We start from the raw sequence: 18,457 nt of genomic DNA, 5'->3' as shown, positions 1-18,457 counted from the left end.
CCAGTTTTCATCCCACCAGCACATATGAGGGTTCCTTTTTCTCCACATCCTTGTTGACACTTGTTTTTTATTTTAGCCATTCTGACAGGTGTGAGGTGATACCTTATTATGGTTTTGATTTGCATTTCCAGATGATGAGTGATGTTGAGTATCTTTTCATGTCTGTTGGTCATCTGGATGTCTTTGGAGAAATGTCTGTTAATACCTTTTGCCCGTTTTTAATTGGATTATTCCTTCTCATGTTCATGTGATGTATCATGTTGATTGGAGAATATTGAACCACACTGCATCCTAGGAATAAAATCTAGTTGGTCATGGTGAATGATTTTTTTAATGTATAGTAGGATTCCTTTTGCTAGTGTTTTGTTAAGGATTTTTGCAGTTGTGTTCATCAGCAGTATTGGCCTGTACTTCCCTTTTTTGTGTAATGTCTATCTGGTTTTGGTATCAGGGTAATGTTGGCCTCATAGAATGAATTTGGAAGCTTTCTTACTTTTATTTTTTGGATTAGTTTGAGAGAAATAGGTATTAATTCTTCTTTAAACGTATAATAGAATTCGCCTCTGAAGCCATCCGGTCCTGGACTTGTGTTTGCTGGGAACTTTTTGATTAATTATTCAATTGCATGGCTGGTAATTGGTCTGTTCAAATTTTCTTTTTCTCCTGATTTCAATTTTGGGAAGTTGTATGTTTCTAGTAATTTCTCCCATTTTTTCTAGGTTTTCTAGTTTGTTGGCGTATTATTTTTCATAATCTCTTACAATCCTGTGTATTTCTGTGGTGTCAGTTATTTCTCCTGTTTTATGTCTGATTTTGAGTCTTTTTTGTTTTTTGGTTTTTTTGGTGAATCTTGCTGAAGGTTTATCAATTTTATTGGTCTTTTCGAAGTACCAACTCCTGGTTTTCTTGATCTGCTCCGTTGGTTTTAGTTTTTAGTTTCTAATTAATTTGTTTCTGCTCTAATCTTTATTATTTCCTTCCATCTACTGGTTTGGGGTTTTGTTCTCCTTTTCAACTCTTTCAGGTATCAGGTTAGGTTGTTTGAGATTTTTCTTGCATTATCAGGTAGACCTGTATTGCTATAAATTTCCTGATTAATACAATAGCTTTTGCTGAATCCAAAAGATTTTGGGCTGTTGTATTTTCATTTCCATTTGTCTTCATGTATTTTTGGCTGCTTCTTTGATTTCTTAGTTGACCCACTGATTGCTTAGTAGCATGTTATTTAACCTCCATGTATTTTGGTTTTTGCAGATTTTCTCTTGTGGTTGATTTGTAGTTTCATAGTACTGTGGTTGGAAAAGATGCATGCTGTGTCTTCAGTCTTTTTGAATTTGTTGCACTTATTTTGTTGCCTGATACGAGATCTATTCTGGAGAATGTTCCATGTGTATTTGACAGGAATTGTGTATTTTGCCGTTTTAGGGTGGAATGTTGTGAATATATCGGCTAGATCCATCTGATCCATTGTGTCATTCAAAGCCACTGTTTCCTTGCTGATTTGCTGTTTGGATGTTCTATCCATTGATATAAGTGGAATGTTAAAGTTCCCTACTATTGTATTACTATTGATTACTTCCTTTATGTTTGTTGTTATTTGCTATATGTATTTGGGTGCTTCCATGTTGAGTGCATAAATATTTACAATTCTTACTGTAATTGTTCCATTTATGATTATATAGTGTTCTTTTCCTGTTCTTTTTTAAAAAAAATTTTTATGTCTATTTATTTTGAGAGAGATCCAGACAGTGTGAACAGGAGAGAGGAGGAGAGAGAGAGAAAGAGAGAAAATTCCAAGCAGGCTCTGCACCATGAGTGCAGAGCCCAACACGGGCTCGAACCCATGAAACAGTGAGATAGTGACCTGAGCTGAAACTGGGAGTCAGATGCTTAACCGACTGAGCCACCTTGGCACCCCATGTCTTTGTTTAAAGGTCTATTTTATCCCATAAAAGTATTGCCAACCTGGCTTTTTTTTTTCCCTGCCACCATTTGCATGACAAATGCTTTTCCATCCCTTTACTTTCAATCTGCATTTGTCCTTAGTTCTGTAATGAGTCTCTTGTAGGCAGCATATAGATGGATCTTCTCCTTTTTTATCCATTCCATCACCTAATGTCTTTTGACTGTACCATTCAGTCCATTTATATTCAAAGTAATTATTGATAGGTATGTACTTATTGCCATTTTATTACTTGTTTACGGTTGTTTTTATAGTTCTACTCTGTTACTTTCTTCTCTTGCACTCTCCTGGTTTGCTGACTTTCTGTAGTCATATACTTGGATTCCTTTCTCTTTACATTTTGCATATCTATTAGTGGATTTTGAGATTTGTGGCACTATTAGGTTTGCATGTAACATAACATTTTATGCAGATAGCAGTCTATATTAAGTTAGTGGTCACTTAGGTTTCAATCCAGTGTTTATTTCTCTCCACCTCATGTTTCAGGTAAATGGTGTCATACTTTACATCATTCTATTTTGTGAATCCCTTGGCTGAGTTTTATAGATATAAATTTTACTGTTTTTGTGCTCCTTTTATTATTCCTCCTAATGGTCTTTCCTTTCCAAAGTGTCCCCTTTAACGTTTCTTGTAGGGTTGGCTTAGTGGTGATGCATTCCTTTAACCTTTTTTGGGAAACCATTTATCTCTTCTATTCTGAATGATATCTTTGCTCTGTAGCGTATTCTTGGCTGCAGGGTTTTTTCTTTCAGCACTTTTAATGTATCATGCTACTCCCTTCTGGCCTGCACACTTTCTGGTGAAAAATCAGCTGGTAGCCACATGGGGTTTCCCATGTATGTGCTTTCTTTTGCTGCATTTAAAATTCTCTATCACTGCCTTTTGCCATTGTCATTATAATGTGTCTTGCTTTGCACCTCTTGGCTAGATTTTATTGGGGGCTTTATGTGCCTCCTGTATCTGGATTTTGGTTTCTTCCCTCAGATGCAGGAAGTTTTCAGCTTCCCAAATTTATTTCTTCAAATAAACTTTCTGTCCCCTTTTCATTCTCTTCTTGTAGCATCCCTGTGATTCAAATGCTATTACACTTGATGGCATCACTGAATTCCCTAAATCTGTTTTCATTTATTATTATAATTTTATCTTTCTTCTCTTCAGCTTGATTGCTTTCCATTACTCTGGCCTTCAGTTCGCTCATCCTTTCTTATTTTCTGGTGCACTGTTTCGTCTAGTACATTTCTAATTTCAGTTACTGAGTTCTTCATCTCTTAAGGTTTATATTTTTATGGTTTCTATCTCTTTTGTAAGGGTCTCACTGAGGTCTTCCACTCTTCTCAAGTCTAGTGAGTATCTTTAGGACCATTATTGTAAATACTCTACCATGCATATTAATCTCTGTTTTGTTTAGGTCTCTTGCTATAATCTAGGCCTTTTCTTTCTTTTGGGGCATAATCCTCTGTCTCTTAATTTTGTTTGTTTCTATGTCTTAGAAACAGCTAAGTGAGCTGTCTCCAGCTCTTGAAATAGTGGTGTTATAAAGAAGAGGTCCTGTGGTGCCAAGAAGTACAATGTCCCGTGTTCACAAGAACCTCACATTTCAGGCGCATCTCTTGTGTGTGCTCCTTATTGTTTGGGCCAAGCCACTTTTGCCTTCAGTCATCTGCAGTTGCCTTCTTTGCCTCTTGTGGGAAGGGTCTGGTACCTCTGTTAGTGGGCCAGTCTAGGGCCACCTTGGGCTTTGGTCAAGGCAGACCAGGCTTTTCCCAGAGATGCAGTAGCACTGAACTTCAGGGTACTTTCCTTGTATTGTGTCTTAAGAAGCTTTTGTTGGTGGGTAGGCCCTGTAGTTACACCAGATGTCTACCCCCCACTCACTGCTCCAGCTGCAGCCAGTCTGGTGTCTGTGTGGTTATTTTCCCGTGTCCCCAGGGCAGGAGTCACTTTTGGAGTGGTGCTGGCCCCTCCCAGGGCTGCCTGCACAGTGCCAGGGTTTTACCACTTTGGATGGGTTCTGGCCAAGGGCAATATTGAAAGGAGCAGATCCATAGGAGAATGTTGGGGCACGGCATATGGTGTTAGCACAGTTTTAGCGGGAGAGGTCTACAGTGGGAGGGGAGCTGGAGCTGCTTTTGAAAACTGCTTTATGGCTGGTGGGGGTGAGTCCCCAAGAGAGTGTGGGGGGCAGTATATTTAGTGCCAGCAAGGTCTGTGCTGGACGGTTGTGAGAAGGTACCTGCTGCTGCCCAAAACTATGGAAGCTGGTTGGGTTGGAGAGGGCAGAACTACAGAAGCGTGGGGCATGCTGTTAGCCAGCCAGGTGGAGAGGGTGCTGCACTGGTCCTGCACGTGTCTGTGTAAATAGGGTGGGGGGCCAGGGAGAGAAGCACCCACCAGCTCCTTTCTTCTTTGAGAAGTCTCCCAGCGATCCCTGCTACTCTAGCACATGCTCTAACATGAGTCAGCTAATCTCTCTCCCATATACCTGAAGCATTTTTCACAGTGCTGCTTCAATACTGTGTCTTCTCGGGGTTCATTATGCTGTCCCTTCAAGGGTGGGGATTCTGTTTCCTCTGCCCTCCCCTCCCTCCCAGAGCTGAGCTCATTGATTTGTCAAGTCCCAGGTGTTAAGCCCCACTGATTGTAAGAACTTGGGAAATTAGGCCTCTCTGGTTTTCAAAGCCAAATGTTACAGGGATTCTTTGGGGATTTGTCTTCCCTATGTGTGTTCCCCATGCCTGGGGTGCCTAGTGTGAGAGTGAGTCTTTTTCTTTCTCCATGCCTGCAATGTTCCTCCCTCCTTCAGATAGACCCATGGGTCCATTTAGCTCCAGATGGCCTCTCTGCTCTTCCTACCTCTTCAGTATGGTCTCTTCTTTACCTTTTGCTGTGGAGAGTCTGTTCTGTCATCCCTCAGGTCATTTTGTGGGTTATTTACACTGATGTGGATGTTATCTGCTTGTATCTGTGGAACAAGGTGAGCTTACGATCCTCCTACTCTACCATCTTTTTTAGAGGTTTCTTTTAAAAAGATATGCTTGCGGGGCGCCTGGGTGGCGCAGTCGGTTAAGCGTCCAACTTCAGCCAGGTCACGATCTCGCGGTCCGGGAGTTCGAGCCCCGCGTCAGGCTCTGGGCTGATGGCTCGGAGCCTGGAGCCTGTTTCCGATTCTGTGTCTCCCTCTCTCTCTGCCCCTCCCCCGTTCATGCTCTGTCTCTCTCTGTCCCAAAAATAAATAAACGTTGAAAAAAAAAAAAAAAAAAAAGATATGCTTGCAAGAAAGGATCTGTACTTTGTAGCTCTGAATTATAATTGTCAGTAAATGGATTTGCCTTGAAAGGAAATTGATAGATTTTTACATAATGGATATTTCCTTACTGAGTAGAAAACAGTACCATGTCATTATAAAAACGTGGCTCATAATTACGGTGTTGCTAATTATTATGTAAAATTAGGAACATCATGTAATTCTTCTGAACTTGTTTTTTGTAAAGTAGACTTATAAATACTGTTTTTTTCATGAAGGTTAGATAATATGTAACATGTTTTGCATAGTGCTTAGTATATAGTGTATTTAATAAGTGAATGTATTTCAAAAAAACTTAAGGTAATCCAGAAAAGCAATACTCTAATGGGTGTGTGTGTGTGTATGAGATAGATCAATTCTTATTAGTTACTCTTTTCCACTAGATGGTGCTAGGGGATAAATTTAGTTTAATTCATCATAAATCATAGAAACATTTAAAAGTAGAAGAAACTTTAGAAATCACTTTTCGCTTACTGCTGAAATGGTATCTGAAGGACTGAGAAACTTATGACTTTAAGATGAATTAAAAGGATTTTTTTTTTTCTAATTTAAGACTTGGTCCTTGACCTTCATAAGAATTTATTTGGCAGGGGGAGGGGAGATTTAAAACTAAAAAAAAAAAAAATGGTCACAACTAAGGTAAAGATATCAACCAGGAATAGGAATGGTGGAATGCTTAATGCAAATTTATCAGAGGTTCCAAGTTGAAATCAAAAGTGTGAAATAGCATCCCTATGTTGACATAATGGTGAGGGGTTTTTGTTTTTGTTTTTTCTCAGTTGACTACTGTTTGGTATTAATGAGGTCAAGGTTCCAGGGTGAGTTCCACTATGGCCCTTTTAGACTTTTCTATATCCCCCAATATTCCAGTCATTTATATTTAGAAAAGTTGATCCTTTGGGACCAGGTGAAGACACTAGAGCCAAAGAAGTTTAGAAAACACTGGATATGTAAAATGGAGTTGGTATAGAGGACTAAAGTACCTAATAAGAACCCATTTAGCTATTCATTATGTGCTATTGTATACCAAAGGTTTTGAGAAGTTCTATAGCATAGGAATTTGTTTAACTTGAACAGTGTTTCCCAATGTTTTGTAGCCATGGGCCCCTGTATATGTGAAACTCCCACATCATAAAGAACTAGTTTGGGAAACAGATCTATACTTCTTAACAATTATAACTTTAAAACTTTATTTTTAAACAAATGACAGGATCCATCTCAGGAAGACAATCTGAATAGCAGTGATCTCCAAAGACTGAGCATTTCAAGGTATGAACATTCTTCAAAATTCAAAAATAACACATTGTATAGGTTACCTAGATTTCTGTTGTGATTTAACTTTAAAAAAGAATGGATACTATTTGGGTACTGCATGTAATCTCTGATCACAGTGGATTTATAAAAAACATTTAACTGTTCATCAGCAGTAGGTTTGAACTTAAGTAGTAGAAAAGTGCATATTGTGATGCTTTAAACAAAATTTTGAACACTTAGATTTTTAGGGAGTTGTGTAGAAAGTATTCTGTAATAAATCCTGGTTTTTACCTGAAGAATTATACATTTCCATATACGGTAACTCCGCCTTAAGGGCAAATTTGGACCACCTTAGTCTTTCGCATAACATGAATTTTAAAAGAACTATCCATTTGGGGTAAAAACAAAAGTAGCTATCAGAGTTCATATGTTACTTTAACCCTTTTTTCTTAAATATATGTCATTTTTACTTGAGTAACAAGTACTGTGTTTTAAATTATCTGATTTTAGCATCTCTTCTCTAGAAGGATACTTTCATCCAATGAAAAATAGTGAGTTGACTTCATTGCTTGATCATTTGGCTTTCAAAGTTTACTGAGCAAAAGCCAGTAATGTGAAATGGCTCATACCTATTCCTATCAAAACCTAATTGAAAGAAATGATCAAGTAGGGCAGAATTTGAGGATTGCAGCCAATCTTCTAGATTCAGGGGTAGGCAAACTTTTTCTTTATAGGGCCAGGGTATTTTAGGCCTTATGGGTTATAACAATTACCATAACAATTGGAATTAATAAACTCTGCCATTTGAACAGTTATTCAGTTATGCCTTGAAGTTTCATCTAGCTTTATAGCAAGAAGTTTTTCCTTTTTAAACAGTGTGTCTAGTTCAGTATCCATGTAAATTTTCTCAAAGTTGTCTTTTTTTTTTTTTAATCAAAGTTACCTTTTCTCCTGCCAACCTAGGTTTCCCTTTGTTATATTTATCATTTTTTATAAGCCTCTTCAAACCATTTTTGGAAAGAATCAGGGAACAAAAAATATGTTAGAATCGGAGTAGGTCAAAGGGGCTGTGTATAGTGTATTAGAAGTACATGACATAGAAGGAGACTTCTTCCATTCATGGGAGATTTTACATAAATTTGGATCACATCTACTGAGAATAACTTGAAAACTGGTCCCCAGAAATGTCTTTGAAGACCTCATATACCTAACAACATAGTAAAGAATATACCAGGATTTAGAGGAGGATGAAGGTCCAAAGAGGTGAGTCAACCTTTTGAGGCTACCAGGTTATATATATATAACTGGCTTCAAAGTACACTTTTGAATTCTCTAAACTTCAGTATTAATTCAGAGTATCAACTGAGCGAAACAGTTTTTATAAAGAATTACCTTAGCTCTAAAAGTTCTTAGCTCTAAAAGTTACTTGTATGCTAAAAGAACTGTATGATTAAAGCATGTTCTAATGGCTCCCTAATGCTGAAATTGTATGTACAGCTTTTTACAAGTTGGTTTGCATTTATTTTATGTAAGCAATATGGATTGCCAAACTGATCAGGTTTCCCTCTTCTGGTTTGTTTACCCTTGGTAAACTCTGTATCATTCAATTATATGTTAGCCTCATTCCTAGCTGCATTTTATCTTGTTTTTCCTTTGCCTTACCATGTACATGATATAAACCTATTTCTAGTTTATAGTCAGTCCTATGTTTTATTAATATTTGTAAGTTACCTCATCACTTTTAAGTAGAACAATTCAGATGTAAGTTTATTACATTAGCAAAAAAGTACATACGAATGTTTCCATAAAACCTTTAAGTACAATTTTACATATTTTTAGGGATGATTTTCAGTTATTTATAAAGCCCCCTTTGTGGGAACACTCTTTTTTCATATTTCCTCCATCATACTGCTAGGCAAATGAGGTACTGTACTATTTCCCTAACGTAATTACTGGAGGCCTTTACTGTATACAGCATCTTTTAATAATTACAGTCCTATCAGAAATTTGGCCAGTTTCTTACCAGTGTTCATCTGGTGTTAGCTTTAGGTTGTTGCACTCAGTTCTTAAACAGATCTAGGTATGGGGTAAACTTGAATTGTGAAGTTCTTAAGAAATTGAAAATATAGAAAATACAGATTAATGTTTTTCAAATTGTGCCGTGTTCCCTTAGTAATTGTGAAATTTTGTGAGTTAAGTATTTATACAAACACTGAATAAAACAGAACATACCAGAGTGTGTTACACATAATAAGGGCAATAAGTATGGTTTGTTATAACTTGGTTGTTTGGGTTGCGTAGTAAATTGATTCCTTGCTGTGCTTCACAATCAAAAATGTCTGAAAGACAGTTGATTTTGGCGAATCATAGTTGTCAAAATGTAAATTTCTAAGTCTTTAGCTCTTGGGTAAGATGCTCATACTTTGATTTTAGTTCTTCTGGGTGATATAAAAGTAAATTTTCAGAAGCTAAAGAAAAATATGTATGGGTGACGTAAAAAAGTTGATTTTTCTTATACGAGGAATATTCCTTTTGTATTGAAGAGTTGAATGTGTATTGTCAACTAAGAAAACTGGGCTTTTACACAGTTTGTAAGCAGGGCATGTATCTCCTTGCAATGTGGCTAAGCAGGTTTACTTACATTTAAAATTTAGAGGGTTGAGATTTTATACTGGTGCTAAGAAGATTGTGTTGGTAGTGAGTATATTGGAGGTGCTTGGTAAATGTCTAATGAAGATGATGGTGATTATGATATTAAAAAATGTTACTCAAAATGGCAGCAGGCAGTCATTAGACTAGATGATTAAAAGATGACTTTGATCAGCAACATGTTAGAGTATGGAGTAAGTTCTCCTGAACCTGTTTCCTCACATGGAAAATGTGGTTACCCAGTTTGCCAAGTTGGTGTGATAACATGGGAGAAATGCTCAACCATCATTATTTTGTTTCACCTATTTTATTTTTTTAGGGTTCTCATTTGGGATGCTTTAGTGTTGTACCTCAGTGTTCAAATAGTTTTATAATTTCTTTATATGTGAAAAAAAAAATATGTGTGTGTGTGTGTGTGTGTGTGTCTATGTCATTTAAAGCAAAACTTAACTAACTTCACACTCCTGGTTGGGGGTGTGGGAGGCGAAGTCTGACTATATAATCTCAAAAATAATCTAGATAAATGACGGTTAGTTGGAACTCTGCTAAAGACTTGTTGATGACAACTTGCCTCTTCCAGTCTCACTTAAGTGATGATTTAAATAATTCTGTACAAGTAGAATTAAAAATAAATTTTTAACACACTTTGAAGACTATAGCACTTTAATATTTACTGTAAAGTGACTGTCATTGCTTTGTTATCCACAAGAGGGAGAGCTTACACTTAGTAATTTAGACTTTTTTTTTTTTTTAATCTGTTTTTAATTCATATGACTTTAAGGGCAAAAAGACTTAGATGTATGTTAAAGTTGGCAACCTAGTTTTTAGTTTAACCTAGTTTATAAGCAGTCTTCATTGAATTGGAAAATGTATATTAGACACTGCTTTAACACTTGTTATAATTATCTATCTTTTATTTTACATGCTTAGCTAGTTTGAATGATTAAATGTGAACGTTATTCTAGGATCCAAACACAGTCTTGGGTATTTGCTTTGCTTTTCTCCAAGTCAGGTACTGATTTACCATCTCATGACAATAATTAAACACTATTTTTAAACTGTATATTCATATCATGACTGTCTGCATGAATTAGCACATGTAGCACTTACACTTACTGCTATGTAATGTGAGTAACTCTTTGGAAAGCATACTGAATGCCCAGAATTGCAACAAGGAACCAACAACCCTTCACACTTAAGACAGGTTCCTATGTGAAACATTCACTGTAGCATACATCTCAGATGTTTACTGGTGAAGTAAAGTGGTTAACTAATTTTTGTGAAGCAATTATTTCACACTTACCAAAAACCTGCAAAAAGCCTGTGATTTTTAATAGACTGCTGTTTGACAAATCACGTTTACAATAGATTAAAACATGCAGATTTTTTCCAAAAGCAGTATAAAGTGTATTCTGCTTCTGTTGAAAGAATTGTGGTTGGTTGGAGTGGAATAGAAAGAAATATCTTGACAAAAAAGGTATGTAACCTTACATTCCATATAATTGTTTTTTAGTAGATCTGTTCCTTCGTAATTAGAATAGGAGGTTAGATGTAGATACCAAGATATTATCCCTCGGTTTAAAGGTTTTTGTTTACAGCTAGATAAAAATTGAAGCATAAAATAACATTTTCTAATTTGGTACTTGTTATTAAACTTACAACAATATCTTTAAAAGGCAATAATGGTCATTTGAATACTTTGAGATCAGTTCTTATACTTAATATTTTACATATTCTTGTATAGCATAGTAAGAATATGTATTGAAGATTTCAGTTTAGTTGGCAATTAAAAACCTAAGAAAGAAAATCATGAATATCCACATAATGTTTAATGGAAGAATGAAACTTTTACAGATTAGGTTTAAAATAGCTAATTTGTAACTGCTCAGATAATTGACATAAAATACTTTTAATTATGAAAATGAGAGGCATTTGTGAAGTCTTTAAATTCTGGTTCATATAATCCTCTCTCTCTCTAGCTTCTTTTCCCTTACCAGGAAATCATCTGGCTCTTCCTGTCTTGTGCTGTCATGTCACATTGGTTTAGAACCAACAATATGAGACAGCCCAGTCAAACATAAAAGAATGGAATGCATGAAACCTAAATTTTATTTTAATGTGGGTTTGGGGATACACATTTCAATTCCCAACGTCAAAACCGAATAATCAAGAGATAAATACAAATTAAAACTCTATACATGAATAAATGTCACTATTTTTCTGTATCAGATTTGCAAATGAAGAAAATACTCCTTACTCTAAAAGTATGATAATAACACCACTGCACATTATGGGCTATAATAAAAACCTCAATTCTGAGAACTATAAGAAACTTGGTGATAATACTTCTTTTTTGGTAAATACCCTTCTGTTTAATACAGTTCAGTTAATGGCTAGAAACTAGGTCAATATTATTATTGAATAAGATCTTTTCACTTGTTCTAATGCCCTAATTGTATTTCAATTATTTAATGAGGAAGTTTTGTTTAATTTATATCATCTCAAAACTAGAGCAGGAATGCTCATCTCTATTTTAAAGTCACAACTTTCTGTCCGTAAGGAACATAACCATTAACTTTTTTTTTTTTAAACTTGCATTTCAGCGACAATATGCAAAATGCATACTGGGAACTGAAGAGAGAGATGTCTAATTTACATTTGGTGACTCAAGTACAAGCTGAACTACTAAGAAAACTGAAAACCCCAACTACAGTCAAGAAAGGCAAGTTAATGTTTGCTGGAAACCACTGATTCCAGCCAAACAGCTTGAAGAGCAACTGGCTATCGTTTCTTATCGAAATCTCATCAGATGATTTTGATAAGCCAGAGTATATATAGTATGTTCACAGCCTACCTATTCTCTGCTTTGGCTTCATTCTCATACTGGTCAACTTCACACATAAAGGTGTTGCTGATGTGTTTTTTCTTCCGTACTGTATTCTTTTCCCCTTGTGGCTTTTTTTCTCAGCCAAGTGTTGCTTATGTGTATAAGGCTGAGGTGTTAAGTTTGCTCTAGTTGACCTTTTACCACAACTCCTCCTTATATTTAAAAAAAAGACATCAAGACATCAAAAGCTATTTTTCATTCCAGTGCCACAGAATATATCAAAGACCTAGCCCTTTAAATTAGTTTTGAAAAAAAATAACTTTGATGCATAATTTGTTTTCATTTGGTAAACTTAATTTTTCTTCCCATAAAGGATAGACCGTTTAGAATGGAAACTGTTTGTGATCCCACTATCTCTTTCAATGAAACAAAAAATTTTCATTGATTTGCTTTTCATATTAACTGTTTGGCTGACTAAACTTGAGTTTTGGGCCTAACCTAGTAGTTAGTGGCTACTTTACAAAAGCTCTTTGCATATCTCAGAGAAAAATCAGTGCATGTGTGCCTTTTATTACATAATAGTTTTATTTCTGAAAAGCTGTATAATGTAAATTTGCCCAAAAGTTTATTTTGAAGGAATTGAGATGTGACTTTTCGTAAAAAAAAATAATCACCAGCACCTAAAGTTATATGCACCTTGGACTGGCCCTAAAGAGGGGACAAGAGAAATGTATTTTATAAATCTGCTCAGGAGTGTTAACTAGTAGGGAAAAAGGAAAACTAAAGTCAAAATCCCTTTTAGTTTCTAGAGAGTTATTTACGAATCAGGCAAATTAATATCGTGCTCTGCCAGGCTCCAACTTAGTTTATGGTTCAATTTACCCTGGAGTTTTCCAATGGCCAGGGTTACCTATGAGGCAACTGTGTGTTGATTGGTAGAGGTAAAATTTCTCTTAAAAGGAACACAGAATAATTTTACAGGGAGTTTTCAGTGAGGCTGTTTATATAACAAATATAGTCTCCAAAGGATAAGAAAGGAAAAATGCTCTTTCCACATTTGGAAATGGCTCATTCTTGCGTCCCTTCTGAGCCGGTGAAGGATAATCTTGTGGTGTATCGAACTGAAAGTTCTCTGGCAGGCTCAAGGCCACAGCTCGTCACTGCAGAACTCCGTGCTTTGATGAGTAGAGACAGACTAGATCATCTTTTTTCCTGACCTCCATATCACCCTTGTCCAGAAGTTGAGCACTGTTACTTCTAGGTCTTCTCCACTCCTTCCCCTCTTCCCAAGAAAAAAGGCAATGAGCTCATTTTATAATATGGTTCAGTTTCTTCTAAAATGATAGATTCAAGCCCGAGTTATAATTCTTAGCATTTTGCCCTAGTAGGTTGAATTGGAAGGGGAGGAAAACCTTAGACTACCGTTATGTTGGCTAAGACTAGCTAAATAATCGCTTCAGTTTATTTTCTAAGCCATTACGTGTGTACTAAACTCACTTTTTCTCTTGACTTATTACTGTGACCACGGCAGAAATGTGTGTTTATAAGAAACAGAATTATTTTATAAATTCTATTCAAACTGTTTTATCCTTAAGAGCCTTTGAATGTATATTAAATAACTTACTTTGGGCCTCACCAATTCAAAATATAATCATTGCAGAAGAAATTTATTTTGAAGCACCTATGGAAAAATTTGAATAAGCAAAGGAATATTATATTTAAGAACAGCTTTCTTGGTTTCCATGGACACTTAAACAGTAGGCAGGCTTTCTCTAGTCACAATACAATTCTTCACCTTTATTAATGGTCCTATGATATAGGCAGGACAGGAATACCATGTCCATTTTGCAGACGAGAGAAGTGACACTTGGAAGCACAAAAAGTGGCTGAACCTAAAGTCACAATGTCAGTAAATAAGTGATCCAGGATTAGAACTCGATCATTTGTCATCTGTCTCAAATCATAGTGCCCCAGTGATCATATTAACTTGGAAATATTATTTCCAGTTCTAGATTCAGCCAAATTAGGATCACAAATGCCTTGACAACTGACCTTTAGCCTGTGCTTTCTTTTTAGCCTGTGCCCCAATAGGATGCATGGAAGACCTTGGGAAAGACAGCACAAAACTGCACTTGGCGAATTTTACTGCAACATACAAAAGACATTCCCCCCTGTCACCAAATGGCAAAACTCTTTGCCACACCACATCTTCCCCTTTATCAGGAGATATGAAGGTTTTATCAGAGAAAGCCATTCTCCAATCATGGACAGATAATGAGCGATCCATTCTTCATGATGGTACTAACTTTCAGGAACACAACTCTTACGGCAGAAATTCTCTGGAAGATAATTCTTGGGTATTCCCAAGCCCTCCTAAATCAAGTGAGACAGCATTTGGGGAAACTAAAAATAAAACTTTGCCTTTATCCAACCTGCCACCACTGCATTACTTGGATCAACATAATCAAAACTGCCTTTATAAGAATTAATTCTGAAGAGATTTCAGGATTTGGTCATGAGGTTACTGTTATCTCCTTCAGTGGCTCTCAAGAAATTACCTAACTGAAAGCAGATTTTGAATAAACTTGCAGAGTTATTCAGTATATACATTTGCACATACTGTTCTCCACATCATGTATCAATTTTCCAGTATGAAAGAGCACCCTCCAGCTCCATGTTCTAAGAATCAGATGTAAGCTACTAATTAATAAACTTAAGGTGTTTCAAAGAAACGATTCTACCTTTGATAGTAATTGTAAATAACTGCCTCTCATGTAAAGGATGGAATTAAAATTTTTTAGGACATGGTTTTATATAGCATGTGAAATGCCTAAATATCTGTTCATAAAAATAAGAGGCCATGAATATGTGAGAAAAATTGTAAGTTGCTTTAATTTGCATAAAAGACAAATGGCAAAGTGAATAGGTTCTATTTGTAGTGACCTTAAAGATGAAAATTATAGTTGAATAATATAGGTTATTCCATCTGCATATGCTATTGTGTTTCAAAGTTTAAGACTCAGTAACATTGTGATTAAAAAATGGTTTCAAGACTTGAAATAACCTGCTCATTGAAACCAACTTTGTCCCATACGTCCTTCAAATCCTAACTGAAAAAAGTGATGAAATAGTTGAAAACCTATGTGGTGTGTGAACTATTTTAATACCTCATTATCCAATTAGAAGTAGAAAGAGCATCACACAGGTTGCAGTCTAATCTGTGCCTTCAGTGGTCCATAATAAAAAGCTAAATATGTAACCGGATAAAGTCATTTTCTTCAAAGGGTCTATACCTGCTTGTTATGTACAGCGACTTATAAATTGTTAGACTTTGTTTTGAAATGTAAGAGTGACTTTTGATTAACCACATTAAGAATTTTAGTTCTGTAAACCAAATTCTGTGCTGTATTGATATAGTCTGATCACTGAATGTCCCCAAACTTTTTGATTCTAAGTGGCCTATCATTTATCAACAAAGATATAACAAGGATGGCTTCACATGGAAATCTGTCTAAATTCTTTCAGGGTGGTGGTATTAACATTGTAATATAATGTATTAGTTGGCTTATACATCTTTTGCCTCAGATAAACTGTTTCATGTAGGAGACCTTTATCCTTTTTGATAGACAGTTTCAAATATCTTGAACTCAAAAGAATATCTCAGATGTCTTCTATATTAACTGAATAGCATACATACATAAACAGTGTTCACTGGTCACAGATATTTTTGTCTTTCTATTATCTTACTCACTTATTCAGGCTTGTCTGTGATTAATGGAATTGGTGTCAGATGCTGGAATTTATTCTGACCAATGAACACAGCTGACTCCAGGGAGTACAATCTCCTGCCAAGTAATAGAACAAAACCCAATATGCATAAAACAAATACAAGACTCCAGGCTTTAGCTAAAGGAAGCAACTACCTGTGTAATAACAAAGCAGCAGAAACTATTTCTCATGTGGCTGCATAGGCTGTATATTATATCTCATCTCTAACGTAGCTTACTGGTTTGCCTTTTGTAAAACCAAGGTTGGAAACTTTCCTTTGTAAAGAAGTCGTATGAGATAATGGCTTGATTAATGTTTTGAATAATGCCAAGAAATTGTTTAATTAAAATAAATTATTTTTGTTTGAAATTGAAGTGAACGTGAAATATTGTCCTTGCCTATATATTCCAGGGTCAGGTACTAATTATCAGTTGTTAATTTGATTCACGTTACAGGCATTTATCTTGTTAAACCGACTTCTTTTGAGTGGAAAAAAATGTTCTTCCATCTGAACAACAGGGTAGCTGTCAAACAGGTATGCCAGAAATCCGAGGTTGATGTTCTTTACAGTTTAAAGTGCTAAATAAATGATGGGTAAGACTTGAACCAAAAAATTTACCCAGCCATAAATTTTAAAACATACACTTTATGATCATCTCCGTTCTATGGAAGATTCAAAGAGAAATGAGAAGGGCCCATCTGTAGTTTATTATCTACTTAAGATGGAAAATTTTATGTCAACTTCTTTCATACCACTTGAAACTTGCTCCAAAGGGCTTCCCTCGAAAATTTCCTTGATCTTCATATTTTTATGATAACTCAGTTTACATTTACATAGAATGAAGACAGGTAGCAACAAAAAGACACTTACTCCCTCCTCTTCATCTCCTATGAGCAAAAATAAAATTTGTGTCTTCTCTAATAGGAAACTGAGGTTCTGCCAAAATGGAACCTAATTCCTACATAGAGCAGGGACATACCTATGGGGAAAATGAGAAAACCAAGTAAGTAGGGAAGAGTTCAAACTTCAAAAACTAAGACTGAATTGTAGGAAAACAGTAATGATCTAATCCAGAAAGGACTTGGGTCAAGGTGGACATTCAGGGGAAGAAAATCTGTGCATTCTTAACAATAATACCAGCCAGCGATATGAATGAGCAAGCAGAACAACTGAGGCAGCTGTACTCGTGGGCGAAGCAGACCAGTGTGCTGGCTAGGCCTGGATATTCTGATAGCTGTAATCAATGGTACAGTTCCTGACAGGGAGGAACACATTTACAAAACCTACTGTCCAGCGCCTATGGGGAAAGTGACATCTACATAAATGAATTTCCCACATAAAATTGAAGGTGGTTTCTCTGATTCTCATCCAAATTATAAATTAGCCACAGGTTATATATTTCACTAGCTTCCTAAAGTAACTATTTGCTTTTTCTTCATTTGCATCATTTAAAACCAAGAATTAAGGTCCTGTGCTCTAGCAAATGTACAATACCAAAAGACCAACAGAAGCATATAGGCCTGTTTACCCCTATGATTTGTGATCTCTAGGTTTCTATATTTGCTTTGCTTTGGTCTGTTCTAGTAATCTTCCTTTTGATCTGTGGCCTGGGAAAATGTGGTTTCTTTGGGTTTCAAATAAGAGTAAAATAGTTCTTTGAGCGATTGTCTTAAGTAAAGTATAGAATTTGAACATTGGTTCTTCAGGGTCCTATCTGCTTAAAACTAAGTCCTTTAAAAAAAAATCTCAGCTCTATTTCATGGGACTGGGGCCAAAGTTAAATCTTGTCCTAGTAGGCAGTACTTTCTATTTGTGATTTTAATGAGAACTATGTAAGTATATATAAATTTTACTTACTTGGAAACTGGTTGCAGTGGCTACAGTGAACGGAGTTCATGGAAGAAAAAAGAGCAACTTTTAATATAAAAGTTCAACCTGGGACCAAATTACTGCACTCAGACAGTCGTTTTAGACTAGCTCCTGAAATCATTAAATTATTTTCAGTAGCCAAACAGGTCAAGGATAATAATTCAACTTTAGGAAATTTTCCATCAAATATTAAGTAAAATTAATTCATGTATAAGTACTTCTTCATCTATGTTTCCAAATAATCCTTTACTACTACTACTAACAATAACCCTGGCACTGTCCTGCACACTCTACTTACCTTCAGTAACCCTCACAATGAGAATTACTTCCCTGGTTGAATAACTAGTAAGTGACATAACCAGGAAGGATTCTGGTTCGTAACTATTCTGCTATACCGCCTCGTTATTAACACCTTTGACAGCTCCTGCTTTCCTTTGGTTACTTCTGGTCTCTGTGATTAGCCACTGGAAGGGAGTAATATCAAGTCTATACAGAACCCTAAAAATCACTGTTAGATTATCACTGTTAGTGGAAAAACTTACAAAAAAATCCATAATGACCAGGCAGACCATATCCCAGTTCATTTTTTTACTCCTCCCATCCCATTTGATAAATTTAACTTTGAAATTAAAAAAAAATCTTTATTTCAGATAATATTTCCATCATTTAGGATAAAGCAAACACTTCCTTGAGTCCAGTATTTCAGGGGATAATGATTTCCATGAATATCAGAGCTCTTGAGTATCGCTGAATATTTGCCTACATGCTTGTGGGAAGCTTCTGTAGCCTTTTCTTGGTAGGAATTCCAGTTTTTCTGAATTC

General features: G+C 35.9%; 1 protein-coding gene across 3 annotated transcripts in view; it reads left to right on the top strand.

The window, feature by feature from the left end:
* AZI2 (5-azacytidine induced 2) overlaps nucleotides 1–16,139 on the top strand; it is a 38,317-nt gene extending 22,178 nt beyond the window's left edge. For all 3 annotated transcript variants that reach the window (XM_043595579.1, XM_043595580.1, XM_043595578.1), the window contains 3 exons: nucleotides 6,478–6,536; nucleotides 11,774–11,892; nucleotides 14,074–16,139. In XM_043595579.1, coding sequence (XP_043451514.1) covers nucleotides 6,478–6,536; nucleotides 11,774–11,892; nucleotides 14,074–14,486 — 591 coding nt within the window. In that variant the 3' untranslated portion in view covers nucleotides 14,487–16,139. The remainder of the gene's footprint in view (nucleotides 1–6,477; nucleotides 6,537–11,773; nucleotides 11,893–14,073) is intronic.
* The last annotated feature ends 2,318 nt before the right edge of the window (nucleotides 16,140–18,457 follow it).

Source organism: Prionailurus bengalensis, chromosome C2 (assembly GCF_016509475.1).
Source record: "Prionailurus bengalensis isolate Pbe53 chromosome C2, Fcat_Pben_1.1_paternal_pri, whole genome shotgun sequence".
Taxonomy (NCBI): domain Eukaryota; kingdom Metazoa; phylum Chordata; class Mammalia; order Carnivora; family Felidae; genus Prionailurus; species Prionailurus bengalensis.
Note: the sequence above shows the minus strand (reverse complement) of the source record. Positions and strands in the feature narration are given on the sequence as shown.